This window comes from Sander lucioperca, chromosome 4, assembly GCF_008315115.2.
Source record: "Sander lucioperca isolate FBNREF2018 chromosome 4, SLUC_FBN_1.2, whole genome shotgun sequence".
NCBI lineage: Eukaryota > Metazoa > Chordata > Actinopteri > Perciformes > Percidae > Sander > Sander lucioperca.
The window spans coordinates 35,950,838-35,971,687 of record NC_050176.1 but is presented as its reverse complement, the minus strand read 5'-3'; the positions used below and the strand labels follow the sequence as shown (position 1 = coordinate 35,971,687).

Below are 20,850 nucleotides of genomic sequence, written 5' to 3'. Positions count from 1 at the left end.
CTTTACACTCTATAGTCTTTGTTCTCGCTTGGATTCGCTGGAGCGATCTATCTTTCCTGTCGATATACTCTTTGTATGACGGACCTGCCTTCCCATTGGTTGAAAGACGTCAACACAATCTCGCAAAGCATCATGGGATATTCAAAATGGCAGCTAGCATCGAGCTAGCGGCAAAAATGACGGAAAATTGATAAATTATGGACATCAAGTGGATAAATCTTGGATATAAGCGTTTGGATTTATTGCTGAACAACTCCGAAAAGAGGCACAACTTCCAGGCTGGATAGAAAACCTTCTGTAAAGGCTACAAAGACACCAAAGACACCCCCGTGATGGCTAACTCGTTAGCTTTTAGCAGCAAAAATCGGTGAGTTTCTACATTAAACCGTTATCAAATTATCTAAATATTAATCACAGGTGCCGTTGTCGACGACGGCGTCTGATTCTAAGGGTTAAAAAGAAATTATTAACATTTCTTTCCCTGAATGAAAATAAATAAATCAAAGTTAAGTGATTAAATTACTCTGACAGGAGAGATGATCAGAGGGGAAGAGTTTTTACCACCATCATTATTACAGGGACTAAAGTATGGGAAGAGTTTCTCAGTGAAGGAGCAGCCAGTAAAGGAGTAGATAAGAGCTGCAGCATCTACGTCATAAAAGGAGACCAGACCCTCCTCATAATCCACAAACAGCCCCACCTTCTGAGGAGGAGACTTCAGAGAGAGACGGACTGGAGGGCCAGCTAGAGCTTTGTACTCATTTCCATTTCTCAACCATATAGTCCAGTAACCATTCTGAGGGCTCAGTGTGATGCTTCTCTTCCTGTTGATCGACTCTCTGGCCACTCCTAAAGTCCATTCAGTCTTTCCTTTAACTTGAACCTCAAAGTAAAATCTGCCTGAAGAGAAACTCTGCTTTCCTAAAACACAAACACTCTTAGAAAATCTCTCTGGGTTGTCTGGGAGATTCTTCCTCACATCACCATGATTCACTTGTTTCCCATCATCAGACAGGATGAGTTCAGGATGTGCTGTATCAGGATCAAGAGTCACATCCACTGCATACTGCTGGACCCTCTTCAGCTCAGACTCAAGCAGCTTCTTCATCTCTTTACTGAGTGTCTCCTCCAGCTGAGCCACAGCTTTCACCACAGTCCCCTCATATGATGGACGGACGCTGACCTCTGTCCAGTCCTTGGTGGGTGGAGGTTGTTGGATGTTTAGGGACTGGACACTCTGGAGAAGATGGAGGTGGTCTTCAGAGCGTAACACCTGCTCCACCTCAGTGCTCCTCTTCATCAGCTCAGAGATTTCCTGTTCCAGCTCTTTGATGAAAGCTTCAGCCTGTTTTTCTGTTGTTTTCTGCTTCTCTTTGATCGTGTTGATGAGCTCATTCAGGCCTCTCTCAACAGACTCCATCAGAGAAGTGAAGACCTGAACACCTTCTGCTATCTCTCTGTCTGCATCTTCCTCACTGAGGTCGACTGAGTGTTTGATCTCCTGAATCTTCAGTCGTCTCTTCTGGATCATCTGCTGAATTTCAGCCTCTGTCTTCCCCAGCTCTGCCCTCTTTTCTTCATATCCTTCTTTCAGAGGAACAACATCATGCATCTTGTGGTCTGAAAGAGTGCAGAGCATGCAGACACATGTCTGGTCGGTCTTACAGAACAGCTCCAGAGGTTTATCGTGCTTCGTACACATCCTGCCTTCCAGGTTCTCCACAGGGTCGATCAGCTGATGTCTTTTCAGGCCTGACATGGTCAGATGAGGCTCCAGGTGAGTCTCACAGTAGGAGGCCAGACACACCAGGCAGGACTTCAGGGCCTTCAGTTTGGTTCCAGTACAGACGTCACAGGGAACTTCTCCTGGTTTGGACACTTGTTGCTCTGAGCTGCTGCTGCTGGCTTTCTGTTGAGCTGACTGTCTGAACTGAGCAACCATCTCAGAGATGAAAGTGTTGATGAGCAGCTCAGGTTTTGTGTTGAAAACCTTGTTACACATCGGACACAGGTACTGGTCATTAGTATTCCAGTGTTCAGTGATGCAGTTTTTGCAGAAGTTGTGTCCACATGGTGTGCTGACAGGATCAGTGAACACATCCAGACAGATGGAGCACAGAAACTGATCTTCAGATGGCAGATAGTTTGCAGCAGCCATATCTACCCAAATGGGGAAAGAAAATCAAAACAATTTATTAAAAATACAATTTCTTTTAAAGAAACATGTGTGATTTCTGCTATTTTAAGTATATTGACTTGCTCGTAGCTGTTAGCAACTACAACCATTTATCTTTGCTGGCAAGCTGAAGCTCACAGAATATGTCCACACCCTTCTGTGTAGACTTTTAAATAACAGCCATAGACTGTTAAAATAATGGACGCAGCTTCTGGGCCTGAAAAGTGAAGCCAAAGCTGAAGCTCCTGAAAGCTGCAGTCTATCTAATTTCCAGCAGGGGGCGACTCCACTGGCTTCAAAAAGAAGTCTATGAGAAAAAGAGCCTTTTTCTCTCTTTATTTATTACCTCAGTAAACATTTTCATAATGTGTTTATGGTCTCAACTGCTAGTTTCAAGTCTTCTTCAATACAGCATGATGTTCATTTAGTAAATGATGGTCCCATTCATTTCAAAACAGACGATAAAGCAGGGGATGCTTTAGGACCTGCCAATCAGGACAGAGGCTTAGCGATGCTAACCATGCTAACACTGTGGACATTCAAAAAGACTTCAACTTGTTATTGGGGTGTTGCCTATGTTTTCATCTTAAACCTTGACCCTCTCACTGTGTGTTTTCACAAAGTTAATTGGAACATTTTGGACAGCTGAAAATGCCTTGTTTTTCTGCCAACCAGGCTAGCGTTAGGGAAGGTTTGCAGATTTTCTGTGCTACCGTACGTGCAGATCAATATACGCAGGCCCACAATAAGAGTGTAGCAACTCCAGACCACATGGTGGCGGCAATGCGCCTCTAAGCCATGACTTTTCACCTGCAGTGAGGTTATAATAACCTCTTTGGTTAATGTGTTAACACTTTGCCTCGTCTTTTTCAGCTCACTTCTTTCAGCGGCTTGAATCCCAAATGTTTCCAAATCAGAGGCACAGTTTTCGTTTTCTTTGAGACTACCTCTGCCCTATATCATCCCGTCAGCCCCCCAAAAAACGTTCTAGTATACAAACAGAACATATGCCATTCCCCATCCCGCCGCTACTGAAATGTGACCTCCTGTCACGGCCGCTTGGCTCAGCAGTACATTTCTGTCAGACACTCTAGTTTATTCATTAGTAAACAAACATTATGTTAATCACTTTGTATTCGACAGTAAATGAAGTTTCAAAGCCTCCAAATAAATGTAGCAAGCTTAAGCTACATCAACATGGCAAAAATCTGTTTGGCGGTTATCCTCAGCAGTTTTATTTCAGACTGCAGCAGAAAGCTCAGCTATGCTTGAGCTTAAGAAAGGCTATGGGAAATCTAGCTTGTGTGGAGCTACCACACAACTGATCAATCAAGGAGATAAGCTACTGAAAAGCTATTAATTTGATTCAGAAAACAGCAATGATATTTAGAAGTAGTTAAACTAGTTATATGAGAAGCCGGCTAGGCCAGAATTGAATACTTTACTTGCACATACATGGATCCTTCACTTGTGCATACATATACACTTCACTTGCACATGCATGCATTACATGTATGAGTATGTATGTGTGTGTGTGCTAGGACTGTCAGCATTAATGCGTTAATCGCGATGACACTAAAGATAGAGCATAACGTGTTGTAATTGTGTTCATCACGTTAATCGCGTGCACCAAAGATTCTTTTTATATTTACACCGTCATTCGTGCTGTTACCAAATAATCTTTGCTACGAATAATCGCTATGCTCTAGAATCTTTGGCTGCTACTATTTTGACCCTTTGAGGCACCTTTACTTGTTGTCAAGCTGCCACAGACACTTCCTACGTCCTGCTGCAGCTATGGAGATGAACAACGCAGTTCTAAATGGCGCGTTTTACTTTAAAAAACTCCCAGACGGCTCCTTCGACAAGTCAAAAGCAATATGCACCTTGCATGAAATGGAACTAAAATATCACCGAAGCACTTCAAGTTTAACTTAACATCTACGAGCTAAGCATGCAGCTAGTACAGCTAATCAGGTTGATGCTAGCTGACTCAGGAAAAGCACTATTCTGGAGAGTGCAAGTCGCCACAGACCTGTGGATGAAACCAAATCGAAGACATTAACTGACACGCTTGTGAAATGGGTGGCAACTAAAAAAAATTATTTTTAAAAAATAATTAAAAGCAAGCTATATTTCTGAAGACACTGATTGTGTTACCTCAGTCTCGTTGTACACATTTTGATTTGAAATAATCAAATAAATCTAAAAGTCAAGTTTATAAAGTAACTTTCTTTGCATTCATTTGATTCCCAATCAAGATACACTGGTAAGAATTGGTTCAGATTGATAATTCAGACTTAAAAACTTGAATTTTAATTATGTGGTAAAACATGCAATTAATCGTGATTAACTACTGAAAGCGATTAATTGCGATTAAAGGTTCCGTAGGTAGGATTGTGAAGATCCAGGACTTAGCCAAAAAATTTCAACATCAACAACTTCTCAGTCCCTCCCCCCTTTCTGCGAAAGCCCAAAACGGTCTCCTAAGCCCCTCCCCCCACAAGGGAGAATGAATGCGTGTGCATGAGCAGTGATTGACACACAGTTAGACACCCCCCCTGGCCCTGATTGGTGCATCTGAACAGGGAGCGGTGGATTTTTGCAAATTACACTACAGGCTGTAGGTGGAGCCAGAGGAGTCAGATTCTTTTTTAATGATTCATTCATTCACATGCTTCATGTAGTTCTACTGGAACATAGGGTCAGTTTCAGCAAATATGACAGAAAGTTAGTTTTATAAGTCTTACCTACTGCACCTTTAAGAAAAAAGAATCATTTGACAGCCCTAGTGTGTGCTTACTATGTGTTTGCTTGAATATGTATGTAGGTGTTTAGGATGGTGGAGTGCATAAACACAGGACTTTCACTCAGGAGGATGGGGTTCAAGTCCTGTCCAAGGCCATAGCTCAATTTGCTGACCTAGTGACCTATTCATTGATTACTTAACTGTCGTAACAAACACATTTATTTATCCCAACTTTGTGACGTTAACTTGGCGTTTGTACAAAAAAGTGCCAATAACATAAATTAAGAAGTTGAGACAGGTGGAGGCAAAATGCATTATAGCAGTCAATAACACAGCTCAGGTAAAGCTCTCTCGGGAGTTATGAGCAAGCAAAGAAACAGCTTTACCTGAGCTGCATTATTGACTGCTATAATGCATTTAGCCTCCACCTGTCTCAACTTCATCATTTATGTTATTGGTACCTTACTGTAGAAACTTCAAGTTGACAACACATCACAAAGTTGGGATAAATAAGTGTGTTTGTTACAAAATGTAAGTAAGTAAAGTAATCAATAAATAGGTCTGCAAATTGACCTATGGTCTTAGACGGGACTTCAACCCGACCTCCTGAGTGAAAGTCCTGTGTTTATGCGCAGCACCATCCTCCTCAACCAACCAACTGACTCCATGCATCTACATAGATACTTAAGCACACACACATACACTCTCACACGTTATGCATGCGTGTGCAAGTGTACCAGTTTATATGTATGCACAAGTGAAGTATGCATGTATGTGCAAGTGTTTAGTACCAGTATATATGTATGCGCAAGTGAAGTATATACAGTATGTACTGCATGTGCAAGTGTTTAGTACCAGTTTATATGTATGCGCAAGTGTTTAGTACCAGTATACAGTATATGTGTGTGCAAGTGAAGTATTTAATTCTGGCCTAAGCAGCTTCTCATATAGTTACGCTACTTCCCAACACTGCTTGCAATACAAGTTGGATTTAGTGGCATGACACTGTAGTCACAGGTTGCTAATGTCAGCTACTTTTTAATTTGCCAGAAAGTCATATTGACAAATGGCAATTCAAGTGGTTAGCATAAAATCATATATATGTATAATATATGCATAGTACATAGCATCTTTTTGCACAAAAACTCTGGACTCTGACGTTACAGCTGTTTATTTTTGTACATAGCATTTTCTTGCATCCCGACAACTTTTTGCATTATTGAATTTTTTGTACATCTTTCTGCTCTACCACAGCACATCATATACATTGTTTTGCTGCTTGTGACATTCTTCTTGTGACATTCTTGTGTTTTTGTCTTGTGATCTGGTCTTGTGATATTGTTGCCGTTTATTGTTTTATTGTTAGGAAAAATGTCCCTATCTGTTGAGCACTTTTTTTAATCTTGTGGTAAGAATGTCTTGTCTTATCTGTTGTGTATTTTTTTTTCTTCACCGTGGGATGGTGAGAAACGAACTTTCGATTCCTCTGCATGTCTAGTATATGTGAAGAAATTGACAATAAAGCTAACTTGACTTGAGTTGAAAAATATAATAATATACAAACCACAGAGATTCACTTCCAAGTTCCTAAAGTCCTGAGAACTGACACAAAGAGACTGTTTAAAGCTGTTAAAGTGAGCTACTGTATAGTGGGCCTGTGGACAAACAGCCATAGTTATATTGTTACCAATTTCACAAGAAATGAAAAGAGAGGACCTTCCTGCCTGAGTAGAGCTGAAGTTTAGTGTTAATCCTGGTTGTAGAAAGTGTAAATCTGATCAGCTGTACTCACCAGTGTTTGGCAGAGACTCTGCTGTGTTGTTGAGAAAGACCTGATGAAGTCAGTTTGACTTTTCTTTCAGAGAGAAACAGAGACTTGTCTCGACTGCAGCGTGGCTGACACTGAAAAACTTCAGTTTTATGTCTAGAGAGTATGACGGTGAAGCTCAAGGTTCAAGGTTCTTTATTGGTCATGTGGAAAACAATTACAGAAGTAGTTGTTAGCAATGAACGTCTTAGGCCTCAGGCTCCTCCAACAATGCTCAGTAAATTACTAAAAGAAAAACACACAAGTAAAAGCAAAATTTTAATCTAAGACAAAAATTGGGATATAGCAAGATATAGGGCTAAAATCCTCTTTACTGCAGCTCTGTTGTTAGGTTTTCTTTAAAGTGCAATGCAACGGTGAGACCACTTTGGAAGATTCTTGACTTTTGGAAACAGTAGTTGGCAAATGTAACCAACGTCACCAACATTTAGTAGCTGTTCTGGGCGTTTTTGTTTCCATCACTTGATTTCCTCCAGCAGAATCTCTACTTAACCCTCGTGTTGTCTTCCATTCGACCATGCACTTGTCGTCCTCCTGAGTCAAAAATCAACATGTTTTTTTTTCGACACATTTGGAGCGGGTTTTTTTACGTTTAACGTTTCTTTTCACCACCATGCATAAACACCACTAACACCAACTTATCACCACTAGTTTTACACTTATTTTTTAAATTCATGGTCAATAAACTCATTTATAGGAAACTATACCTAATCCTTCAGTTAAAAAAGCTGAAATTATGAATTATTTAGACTAATATTAAAGGAAGGTTAATCACAGTTATATGTCAACAATCAGTCAGGATACATTTTGTTGTTTTGAAACATTTTAATGTTTTTTTCAAATGCTACAAAAAAATTGAATAAAACACCCAAAATTCAATGAAAGTGGAGATCTGATCTTTTGTTGTACTTGCAAACCACGTTGTATGGAATCATCCATCCATGTTATTTTTGGGTAAATACAATTAGGTAGTTAAAAAGAAACCCAGATTTCTGATATATATATATATAGACATTTCGAAATCGAGAGCTGGGAAAAAAAGGTGAGACCGATCGATTCATCCTCCACAATCACTGCTGGTGAAAACAAATATTTCCTCCTGCCACTCCTTCACATTAAAAGGTGTTTCACCAGTTGGATGCAACACTAACGTTATCTGTCTATCTATCGTCCAGTCCTCGATGTTAAAGGGGTAGGAATGGAAACTAAATGTTAAAGCAGCATGCTAATGAATGAAAACCACACATGAAGAGCTGAAGTCTGTCATATATTCTGTTAGCTTTTGTTCAACCAGCTTTTAGTTCTTGAAATATAGTCTTGTTGTTTTAGCCTTGCTAGCAGCATGACACCAAACAATACTATAATGTACAAGAAAGATCATCATGAAACTACAACTTTAAGCTTAACACATCTGATTGGAATGAGTGGAGCACTCTCCCGTAAATTTGCCCCCACAGGTATCTATCTTCTATTGTCTATCTGGTGAAGTCTTACTTGATTAGGTTTAAATTTGATTTGAGAACTAAGCTTGTCTAATAAAAAAGACATTGAAAGACAGAGTCATTAGCTGGAGAGGCCTGAGGGCACAATGGCAGGAGCATCTGATCTTGACTGTGACAAGCTGTCATTTTGCCAGATTCTTGACTGAAGTTATTTATGTGGCAGTCCTGCCAAACCAAAACACCACCAACTGTCCCAGCCTATCACACCTCAGCTCCACCCAGCCCATGCCATCTTTGCCCATATTAGGATTACCCAGCTCCAGTAACTGACGGAGACAAACTGCAGGTTTCAGCTTGTTTAACTTATTTTACTATTTACTATTTATTTAAATTTATTTTATCGTTATTAATACATACTGTGTGTATATGTTTATACTTATATTGTTTATATTCTTTTTATCCTTCTTATATTTGAATGTGTGACATGCTCCAACAACACCATGACAAATTCCTCGTATGTGCAACGTACTTGGCAATAAAGCCCTTTCTGATTCTGATTCTGATTCTGATTGTCCCTTCAGAAACCTCTGGATGTATTTTTATTCAGATATACAGTAGTTCAGGATTAATATTATTGATATTTATATTTATATTTATAATCATAATATTAATTATTATCTTTTATCTTATTGTTGATGATGTGCGTCCACAAATCAAAACCGAGACAGAGCTACAACTCTCTGCCTTCTCACCAAATCCAACCCAGGGAATACAACACAGGCCCCGCCTCCTAAAGGCTCTGAGTAGTTTTGTAGAGTCAGAAAATAAACAGCTGATCAAGTTTCAGAGAATAAAGTATTCAGGCTGATGGAGACGTTCTGACACTTCCTCATATCTCAGCAGTGAAGTCAGCGGAGATTAAAATCTAACTTGTTTCCTGGTGCTGATTAAATCTGACTCAACTGAACATGTAAAAGCTCATTTTAGCCAAAACGTCACACTTCATAGAATAATTACTGACTTACTTCAGATCTACAAAGAGTTTACAATAGAGCTGAAATAATGTATGACTGCTCTCATCTTAAAGTATATTATGTATCAACAAAATATCACAAATGATAGTTGAGTTTCTTCATCAAAGGTGTGTAATGTTACCTGTGAGGCTGCTCCGCTGTTAAAGTCACGTTTAGATGAGGTCAAAGAGACGTGGTACCTTCGTCTGTAGACACTGACAGATGCTGCTGCTGTCTGTGTTCATCTGACTCATCCTAACACCTTTATATCTAGAACTGTCATATGACGTGTGAGCAGGACTCAGTCACACCTGTAGTGCTGCCAGTCAGCGCTCTGATTGGACAGTTTTCAGGTTAATTATGTAATGTGGGAGGAACAGTCTGAACTCATAACAACATGTACACACCTCAAGTTTCATTCCAAGAAACCTGAAGTAGGAATGTTGTCCGTCCAGCGTTGGCTCGCCTCCTACTGCAGCTCTGTTGTTAGGTTTTGTTTCCTCGTACGTTTTTATTACTTTAGTTACGTACAGATTTTTCCCTGGTTTAACATAAGGTGAAGTTGGTACTGTACCTAACTTCTATGTGAGGTTATTTTGAGGAGAAACACTGAGCTGTGAGGTGTGAATTTCTTGTTTTTGACTGACCCCGTTGGTACTGGTCATTAGAAAAGGACTGTTGGTAAGCTCCCCAACGACTCCTCGAGAAAACCAAGAGGCCCTATAAAAACAAGGACAGAGAGGTGAAGAGGAGTGCTAGGAGAGACAAAAGGGTCTTTGTTGAACACCTGGCAAGTCAAGCCGAGAAAGCTGCAGCCTATGGAAACTTGGGCAAAGTGTAGAAACTCACAAAGCGACTCTGTGGCAAATTTACAAACCAAACTACCCATGTTAGGGACAAGAATGGCAACATCTGTACATCAGAGAGTGAACAAGCAGCCAGATGTGTTCAACGCTTCCAGGAAGTACTCAACTTCCCTGAGCCAGAACAACCAGCCAACACCACAACAACAGAGGATATCCTGGAAATCAACACCAACCCCCCTGACTCTGCTGAGGTTAAAGCTGCCAACCAAATCCTGAAGAGTGGCAAGGCATGTGGCATAGATGCTATTCATGCTGAGATGATCAAGGCCGACATTCTAACATCAACACGAGTGCTGACGGACTTATTCCAAAACATTTGGAACAGTGACACCATCCCTGAAGACTGGTCCAAAGGTGTTATTGTCAAAGTCACCAAGAAAGGCGACATTAAGAACTGCGGCAACTGGCGCGGAGTCACCCTTGTGTCTATTCCAAGCAAGGTGTTGTGCAGAGTCCTTCTCAAGCCAGCCATTGACACCAGGATTAGACAGGAGCAAGCAGGCTTCAGGAAGGGAAGAGGATGTATGGACCAGATCTTTGCTCTGCCTAACATCATAGAGCAGTGCTTGGAATGGAATACCAGTCCTTCCAGAAAAATGAGTTTTTTTGTGATTGTCGCGGGCAACAATCCTTGATTATGTGGCACGTTTTCTTAAAAAATGCGATGGAATATGTGTATTTCTGCAATTTTATGCAATGAAATTGCGGGAACTTGCAAAAAAGGCAGTTTCATCATGGCTTCATCGCGGGGTTTGCATGAAATGCATACAAAAACACATTTCTGACTACCTTACCAATCTACTACAGGTGTGACCTCCAAAGAGTTTAAACTGCAGAAACACTGAAAATGTTAAATAGGCCTATATTAACACATTTCTGACTACCTTACCAATTTATTTTATTCCCTTACGCAATTGTTTAATAGATTTAATGAATACTCAACAAGTAATCAGTTCACCCAGAGACTTTTAGCATTCACCAGGTTAATCACCATCAGTAAAGGAGACTCTGCTACAATGTGCATGTTTCTAGTTTCAAGTATATATTTAGAATAAGCACCAAGGAGAGGGACTTAGTTTCACTAAGAATTGGTTTATTTTGCAAATGGCATTAAATCATGATCATTCTTTTGGTGCTATTGGAATAAATGACTAAGAAGAGACGAAGACGAGACTGCACCAATGTCCAAAAATGCTGACTAAGACTAAATTAACATGCATTATTGTTCACTAAAAAAAGATGAGACTAAAATGTTTTGCATAAAATAAAAAGTAAGATAAAATCTCTCTTCATTTTCGCCTACAATCGTCTCTACTTTTTCATCATGAGATAGAATATTCAGCTGTTACGCCTTCGGGTGTTTGACTGAAATGGTTATCAGAAATAATGTCAGAAATAATTTGTTATTTTAAAAAAGACTGAAATGTTTTGACTTAAACTTGACTAAGACATATTGAGTTTTCTTTTAACTAAAAGTAGAGTTAAATGTCAAGACTTTTAGTCGACTAAAACTTGACTAATAAAAAAAGATGTGTGAATGACTAAATATGACTGAAACTAACAAGGACATTTGGCAAAAGACTAAGACTAAATCAAAAATAGGTGACAAAATTAACACTAGTGGGGGGCGATTCACCTTCAACAATCACTGCTGGTGGAAACAACCATTTCCTCCTGCCGCTCCTTCACATTAAAAGCATCCAACTGGTGAAACACACAGGGAGCTTTTATTGTGAAGCAGCCACAGGAAACACAATGTACTCGTAATGAAATACAACTTCTGTGTAAACCAGCTTTTCTGTTCAGTGTTTGGTGTTCAAGTCACTGTTTACTCAGGCCTTGTGTTCAACATCTGCTTTATTTTACAGTTTTTATTTTTACAATCACATATTTACAGATTTCTTTGACTTATAAACCATTTCACCCTTAAAAACAAAAAAATAACCAAAGTGACTAATAATGAACCAAAACAATTTTCAAACAAAATAGAAACATTCATTAACCTTTTATACACGGTATAATAACGACACATATTGTGTTCTGTAGACACTGTAGACATGTAATAGGCCTTAAGCTGCGTTCAGACCAAAGAAAGTGATCAACAGATTTTTGGCAGGGTTGTGCAGCGGTAGCCTCGTGAGACCGTCCTGATCTAGTAAACTCCAGTTTTCCACTCGTAGATCAGTCTGGCATCTTGAGACAGAGAAAATTTGGAGCCGTTCGCCAAACGACCGACCAATCAGCGTTGGTTTTGAGGCGGGTTTAGGTGTGACGCAACGAGAAGCGACAGTTCAGTCTAAACAGCGTGGCGGCTTCCACGGATGAGATGAGCGTAGCTGTCGCGCAAGTTTTATCCGAATTAGAACTTTCTCTGATGCAGTGTTGAAGAGATGAATTAATTTGTTGACTATGTAATGGAATGCATATAATTAAAAAACATCTTGACCATTAACCCTACCAGCCCTAAGGTCATTTTTACAGTTCATTGTCCGTCTGGTTTTATTTTCTAAAAAAGCTTGTAAAACATCAACCCTGTTGTCTACAGTCAATTTATGAACATCATTTTTTTTCAGGAAAAACTGGGCTATTAGAATATTTGTGCTGCAGTGAGGTCACTTGAATGTAAAAAAAGGTTATATGACCTTAAAGACAAATAAATAAATAAAAAGGAACATGAATCTCACAGATATATATTGATATCACAGACAGCCAATCTCCTCTAAATCAGTTCCCATATGTATTAGGAGTCACACTGTGAAGAAATAAACAGTATAACTTATACAGTTGACTAAATATATAAATCTTTTTAAACAAAGTCCAGACGCTTTTGCCCTCATGACATTCACTTATGCCAATAATCAAATAATAATGTCATATTTATTGAAATCACACACACAGCAATGTTCTAAAACAGTTCTCCTATATATTTGGAGTCATGCAGTGCAAAAATAAACATACTGAACATTATAACTCATGTAAAAGGACAAACTATTTACATTTCTTCAAAGGACATTTATGCCAAATCTCATAACATTCTTCTCTGTAGAACGGTAATAGACTGGAGTGATCCATCTTTACACTCTATAGTCTTTGTTCTCGCTTGGATTCGCTGGAGCGATCTATCTTTCCTCTCGATATACTCTTTGTTTGACGGACCTGCCTTCCCATTGGTTAAAAGACGTCAACACAATCTCGCAAAGCATCATGGGATATTCAAAATGGCAGCTAGCATCGAGCTAGCGGCAAATATGACGGAAAATTGATAAATTATGGACATCAAGTGGATAAATCTTGGATATAAGCGTTTGGATTTATTGCTGAACAACTCCGAAAAGAGGCACAACTTCCAGGCTGGATAGAAAACCTTCTGTAAAGGCTACAAAGACACCAAAGACACCCGCCCGTGATGGCTAACTCGTTAGCTTTTAGCAGCAAAAATCGGTGAGTTTCTACATTAAACCGTTATCAAATTATCTAAATATTAATCACAGGTGTCGTTGTCGACGACGGCGTCTGATTCTAAGGGTTAAAAAGATAGAAAATAACATCTAAACAAATTATTAACATTTCTTTCCCTGAATGAAAATAAATAAATCAAAGTTAAGTGATTAGTTTACTCTGACAGGAGAGATGATCAGAGGGGAAGAGTTTTTACCACCATAATTTAGACCGGGACTAAAGAATGGGAAGAGTTTCTCAGTGAAGGAGCAGCCAGTAAAGGAGTAGATAAGAGCTGCAGCATCTACGTCATAAAAGGAGACCAGACCCTCCTCATAATCCACAAACACCCCCACCTTCTGAGGAGGAGACTTCAGAGAGAGAAGGACTGAAGGGTCAGCAGCAGCTTTGTACTCATTTCCATTTCTCAACCATATAGTCCAGTAACCATTCTCAGGGCTCGCTGTGATTTCTCCCTTCCTGTTGATCGACTCTCTGGCCACTCCTAAAGCCCATTTAGTCTTTCCTTTAACTTGAACCTCAAAGTAAAATCTGCCTGAAGAGAAACTCTGCTTTCCTAAAACATTAACACAATAAGAAAATCTCTCTGGGTTGTCTGGGAGATTCTTCCTCACATCACCATGATTCACTTGTTTCCTATCATCAGACAGGATGAGTTTAGGATGTGCTGTATCAGGATCAAGAGTCACATCCACTGCATACTGCTGGACCCTCTTCAGCTCAGACTCAAGCAGCTTCTTCATCTCTTTACTGAGTGTCTCCTCCAGCTGAACCACAGCTTTCACCACAGTCCCCTCATATGATGATGGACGGACGCTGACCTCTGTCCAGTCCTTGGTGGGTGGAGGTTGTTGGATGTTTAGGGACTGGACACTCTGGAGAAGATGGAGGTGGTCTTCAGAGCGTAACACCTGCTCCACCTCAGTGCTCCTCTTCATCAGCTCAGAGATTTCCTGTTCCAGCTCTTTGATGAAAGCTTCGGCCTGTTTTTCTGTTGTTTTCTGCTTCTCTTTGATCGTGTTGATGAGCTCATTCAGGCCTCTCTCAACAGACTCCTTCAGAGAAGTGAAGACCTGAACACCTTCTGCTATCTCTCTGTCTGCATCTTCCTCACTGAGGTCGACTGAGTGTTTGATCTCCTGAATCTTCAGTCGTCTCTTCTGGATCATCTGCTGAATTTCAGCCTCTGTCTTCCCCAGCTCTGCCTTCTTTCCTTCATATTCTTCTTTCAGAGGAACAACATCATGCATCTTGTGCTCTAAAACAGTGCAGATCATGCAGACACATGTCTGGTCGGTCTTACAGAACAGCTCCAGAGGTTTATCGTGCTTCGTACACATCCTGTCTTCCAGGTTCTCCACAGGGTCGATCAGCTGATGTCTTTTCAGGCCTGATGTTGTCAGATGAGGCTCCAGGTGAGTCTCACAGTAGGAGACCAGACACACCAGGCAGGACTTCAGGGCCTTCAGTTTGGTTCCAGTGCAGACGTCACAGGGAACTTCTCCTGGTTTGGACTCTTGTTGCTCTGAGCTGCTGCTGCTGGCTTTCTGTTGAGCTGACTGTCTGAACTGAGCAACCATCTCAGAGATGAAAGTGTTGATGAGCAGCTCAGGTTTTGTGTTGAAAACCGTTTTACACATTGGACACAGGTACTGGTCATTAGTATTCCAGTGTTCAGTGATGCAGTTCTTGCAGAAGTTGTGACCACATGATGTGGTGACAGGATCAGTGAACACATCCAGACAGATGGAGCACAGAAACTGATCTTCAGATGGCAGATAGTTTGCAGCAGCCATATCTACACATAGTGTGAAAGAAAAGAAAAACATATTAAAATACAGTTTTAATTATTTAAGAAAAAGGTGTTTTGACTTGCACCGAACTGTGAGCAACAAGGAACATTTAAATCATGCTGACAAAGTGAAGCTCGCTACTCTGACAAAACAGCACTGAATATATCCACACAGGGGTGGAGACAGACATTGTAAAAATTTGGGGCTCAGCCCGGTTTACAGCGGCTAAATGCACTAAATATCTGCACTGGGTTGCACCACCTATGTGTGAGTTCAAACATAGACTAGTTTGAACCTATCTTTAATTAGGTTGGAGTTTACACGCTACTAACATTTTAAGCGCACCCAGTAGCGGTTTTTGGCATGGGCGAACCGGGTAGCCGCCTGGGGCGGCATTTTTTTCATGAGTCATGGGGGGCTGCACGAGAACTTAAAAAAAAAAAAAAAATCCTCTGCGCCGCGAAGCGGTTTTCTGTTATCTATCATTTCACTGTGTGGGGAATTGGCAAATCTGCGCCCCCTGCAGCTGCAGGCGCCCTGCTTGCTGAGAGACGAGAATCTTGCTGCAGCCTGCGGGAAGGCGGGAAAGTCCCGCCTTCCCGCAGGCTGCAGCAAGACGTACTTGTGCACAGAAGCCGTGTGAGAAAGGAAAAGGGGAGGGGGGCGCGGGGGACAGTTCACCTCTGGGTCTCGCAAATGGAACGGTCCGGACAAGGGGGGTAACGGGGGACCACGAGCCTCCTTGAGCTCATCACTTTTATGCATGATAAGAATCTATCGGAGATCTACCCCAACTTTTGGACTGCTCTGAGGATTGAACTTCCTCTGCCAGTCACTGTGGCTCCAGCAGAGAGGAGCTTTTCAAATATAAAGTTGATCAAGTCATACCTGAGGTCAACCATGTCCCAGGAACGGCTCACTGGCCTCGCCGTCATCAATATCAATCACTCAGTAGGGGAGCAGATTTCATAAGATGACATCATTGATGATTTAGCATCAAGGAAAGGTCAGGTTTTAGTTTTAGTTTGTGTTTTCTGTTCTTAGTGCTATATGTAATAATTAGATTCTCTTTAGTGTGTTTTTACATTTGTGTGATGAAGGATTTGTGCTATTTAGAATAGGCCTATTTATTCTATATTTTATTTGTATATTATTCTTAATATTTTATATTATTGTTGTTCTCTGCTCTTGTTAGATTTTTTATATATCTGATTATATATATATATTCTTGGCACATTTATTTATATATATATATATATATATATACTGTATATATACTGTATATATACTGTATATATTATTATAACAACATAAGTGAAAGAGTGAAAGAATTTCTCAATTGCACAAATCCTTCATTAGAACATTTGAAAACCACACTTAAGAGAATCCAGTTATTTAACTATTATAACAGGAAACACACTTTTTAACATTCTCCACCTCCAAAATTTTCAAAAGACAATGAACACAATTCTGCACAAAATATGACAGTATAAGTTATCTGAACTTAAATAAATATACACTATATATATCGAGGGGGGTCTCGTCCTGGGTGTAATTCAATGTAGAACCGCCCTGGTTGCACCAGCTGAAAAAGTTCTAAGGCATAAGTTAAAACTTAAATCTTACACCTCGCCTTGATGGATGTAAAGTCCTCTGTAAGATAGAGGTTGTCATAGCATATCATTTTAAAGCAACACTATGTAACTTTTCCCCCGTCGGTCCCCCTACAGGTTGTCTCATTGGAACTACAGCTGCAGCTAAAAGTTACATAGTGTTGCTTTAACAGGTGGTATAACTTGAAGAATTAAGAGGAGTGACATACTATTTAGCTTCAGCAAAGCATTGTCAATATACACTACCGGTCAAAAGTTTGGGGTCACTTAGACATTCCCATTACACTCCATTATATACAGAATACCAGCTGAGATCAGTTGCATTGTTTTTTTAATCAGGGCAGCAGTTTTCAGATTACATTATGTGTTTACTAGGGCTGTCAAAATAACGCATTCATTTCAATGAATTAATCTGAGAAAAAATAACGCGTTAAAAAAAATAACGCAGATTAATCCATTCCATATTGACGTTTGACCCGGAGCCGTTCTAGCCTCCATTGGACTGTAAAATGAAGGAGGGAGACGAGAATGTGCTGCCTGGATCATTAACTGGAACATTTACTTGTAAAAATCTTCTTCCTGCCAACCCTGGCTACCGAAATCTGGAGCCACTGATATGTCTGCTCTTCTCTCTGATGCTCTGAAGACGATACAGGCAACACAAACACCGCTGCATGTGACGCTAGTTAACACTATACTCAACAGCAGCTAACGATAGCCTACCGCTAGCTAGTTAACACTATACTCAACAGCAGCTAACGTTGCCTACCGCTAGCTAGTTAACACTATACTCAACAGCAGCTAACGTTAGCCTACCGCTAGCTAGTTAACACTATACTCAACAGCAGCTAACGTTGGGAAAAGATCTTAAATCCTCGGCAGACCTGCCTCATCCTTATCTTTTTTTACAGGCCCAAAAGTTGAATCTGCATGCATGGCCATGGCAGCGGATTATTTAGTGCATTTCCTAAACGTGCGAGCTGTACAATTATCTGCTATTGAGCTATTTGAAGAAACCTAGTTATTCTAAATTCTGCAAGTTTTAATTTTAGTTATTTTTGCCAAGCTTAATGGGGGACAGGAAAAGGAAGACGACATTAATAAATTAATATTTCAGACTGACACAATTTGAGGGAAATAAGATTAATAAAGCATATTTGGATTGAGCTTTACCATAATTAAGTGGTGTAAATGTGAATACTGGACAGTTTTTTTTTTTAAATAAACAACACGAAATCTAGAAATATAACACAGTCATGCTTTTAAGAAAAAAATAATATTAATAATATTTCCCATGGACAGTGTAATATTATCGTCGTTATTGTTATTTGAAAAAGACACAATATAATTCATCATTTCACATTTATATTTTAAATGTATTCAATAAAACATCAATTTAAACATTACTTGCCCATTTTGAGAGATAATAGGCCGAATATTATTTGTACTGTAGCAAATACATAACCCCCATGTCCTAACATAATTATAATATCTACTTTTTTTATATTTTATATCTTCAATAGTTTTTTCTAACCTCCTTTTATTTGTCTCCTGCAGCCTCAGGGAGGGGTCGCTCCATATTTGGTTTGCCTATACAGGACCTCCTAAAAGAATTCGCCATAGTTTAGATATTAATTGTCACTTGTTTGTTTTTCACCCCCGTGCTAATTAATGTAATTAATATGAGGGGGGAGTAGTTGGATCGGTGACCCGTGCTCTGACCGAGCGGAACCGGAAAAAATCGCATTAAAGGGCGAGAAAGAAGAACTAAAAGGACGATTAGAACAATAAGTAAACACGTAAACACATGAGGAGAGGCTCAGGGTCTCTCTGGTGCTTTTTGGCTTTCATCACACTGTTTACATTTAGACTGAACTGAAAGACCTGAGTTCATTGTGTTGAAGAGAAACAATGATTTCCGTGTTAATGAAGAATTACATCTGTATGACCGGTCTGTCTGGTTTTTTTTAAGCTCATAAACTGTCGTGGAAGAAATATTCGTAAACTTTACTTAAGCAAAAGTAGCAGTAGCACAATGTAAAAATATTTCCATTACAAGTAAAAGTACTGCCCTTAAAACCCTACATTAAGTTTAATCAGCACTTTATTAGAAATAAATGCACTTATAGCCTATGTAGAACGGCCCATTTCATTATGTTGTGTTATTTATTATATCAGTATATGTGTTATTATAAACAACACATTATTGGATTATTACTGCTGCATTAACATTAGCAGCATGTGATGTTGCTTCAAAGTGGACATACTATTATACCTAATACTGTTGGGTTCAATCTAATCGTTTTTTATAAACTCATATGTTTTGTATGCAAACCCTTTTTAATAAGCAAAGGGGTTATCTGTCAGATACTGTAAATATAGCCTAAAAAGTTCAATATTTACTTTTGAATTGTAGCGGAGCAGACATTTTAGTACTCAAGTAAAAGTACCTCAAAATTGTAGGCTGCTTAAGTATAGTAAGTAATCTTCACCACTGCTCATGATCCTATTTAACATACAACTGACATACTGGTTGTAAATTTGTCTATTCTTATTTCTTAGCAAATGTTAAGTATAAGATTTTATTTCAAAGCCACAGCTTTTGCTCAATCTTTTTTGTGGTTCTTGTGTTTGCTGCTATCATGTCTGCTTCATATACTGTGCTATAAATGCTTTTTCATGAAGCACTTTGTACATTTTGTTTTGAAACATACTACATGAATATACCTTTACTTCATACCCAGAAGGTCCAACTCAATGTTTTAATGTTCCTCACTCTTATACTTGAAGCAATCCATGGACTTAAACAGTACTCCTAAGGGGATGTTATAATACTACTTTTTATCCAACTTTGTCTAACATTTAAGACAGAGAAACATCCATTAAAAAACTTTGATAACAACTTGTCATTGGTGCTCATGTGTTTGCGATCGCTTTCCCCAAAACACAGAGCCGCAATGCTGATTGAGCTTACCTCTATATCCCTGGGATTTAATTCAGAGTGGCACTTCACTGTGGTGACACTAGGTTCCTTTTTTGCAGCTATAGTGCCTGGGTGTTGCTGTGACTATAGAGGCTAGAAGGGGGCTTAAGGGCTGCAGGGCGGATTGAGAAATGGGACACATTATTTGTCCATGAAACATTATGTGACACAACATGACACCAGGCCATTTGTATGTAAAGGTAAACATTTCAGCGTGACGATTCGACAAGAGAGGACAAGGCTCCTGTCAATGTGTTTTATACCCACAGCTGAGAAAGAGGTGTTGTGGCAATGTGTGGCGATGTGCAGTGTGTATGTGGGACTTTTTGAGTGTGTGTGTGTGTGTGTGTGTGTGTGTGTGTGTGTGAGTGAGTGAGTGAGTGCATAGAGCTTCTGTTAACAAATGTAATCCCCATAGACACAAGTCACTTGGTCCGGTCTGAAAAGGTGTTGTCAGGCTTGTTCTTGTTCTAGTCTTTTCCTGCTGAAAGCACTGACAGACTGTTGATCACAGAGGTTCACAAGTGTTTCTTGGAGTCTTGGAGTGTGTGTGTGTGTGTGTGTGTGTGTGTGTGTGTGTGTGTGTGTGTGTGTGTGTGTGTGTGTGTGTGTGTGTGTGTGCTGTCAGACAACAACAGGAGATTTTAAGCAAGTCTAAAATCTACTGACCAAATACAAATGGACCACAAAGTACATTAACCCTGGGGCATCCTGGTTTCCTAGGGCTCTAAAACGATGGTTTCCAACTGTTTTGGCTTGTGATCCCTTAAAATGAGGCACCTGTGGCCCCTCATCACAGGTGGACACGGCCTCAATGTGGACACAATGTGGAGTTGAAAGCAGTTCAAGCAAAGAGTGATTTTTCCTCTTAAAGTGCTTAATTTGAAGTAGCCTAGGGTTGGGCGATACGATGATAAATGCCATCAGA

General features: G+C 39.8%; 2 protein-coding genes across 4 annotated transcripts in view; both read right to left on the bottom strand.

Moving 5' to 3' along the window:
• Positions 1–485: 485 nt before the first annotated feature.
• LOC116036448 (E3 ubiquitin-protein ligase TRIM21-like) lies at positions 486–9,452 on the bottom strand. 2 transcript variants are annotated; one of them, XM_036000154.1, is made up of 2 exons: positions 9,351–9,452; positions 486–2,160 (listed from the first exon to the last, which is right to left on the bottom strand). In XM_036000154.1, the coding sequence occupies exon 2, from the start codon at positions 2,156–2,158 to the stop codon at positions 515–517; it is 1,644 nt and encodes a 547-aa protein (XP_035856047.1). In that variant the 5' UTR covers positions 2,159–2,160; positions 9,351–9,452; the 3' UTR covers positions 486–514. The 2 variants fall into 2 exon arrangements, with proteins under 2 accessions (XP_035856047.1, XP_035856046.1); XM_036000153.1 differs by lacking the exon at positions 9,351–9,452 and adding an exon at positions 6,718–6,853.
• Positions 9,453–13,622: 4,170 nt separating this feature from the next.
• The window catches only part of LOC116036449 (E3 ubiquitin-protein ligase TRIM21-like), a 139,818-nt gene continuing 132,590 nt past the window's right edge, over positions 13,623–20,850 (bottom strand). Inside the window, exons 2-3 of one of the 2 annotated variants that reach the window (XM_036000151.1) lie at positions 14,997–15,331; positions 13,626–14,738 (exon numbers count right to left, since the gene is read on the bottom strand). In XM_036000151.1, coding sequence (XP_035856044.1) covers positions 13,683–14,738; positions 14,997–15,329 — 1,389 coding nt within the window. In that variant the 5' untranslated portion in view covers positions 15,330–15,331 and the 3' untranslated portion in view covers positions 13,626–13,682. Of the gene's footprint in view, positions 15,332–20,850 lie in introns of both variants that reach the window. The other variant, XM_036000150.1, reaches the window with a different exon arrangement.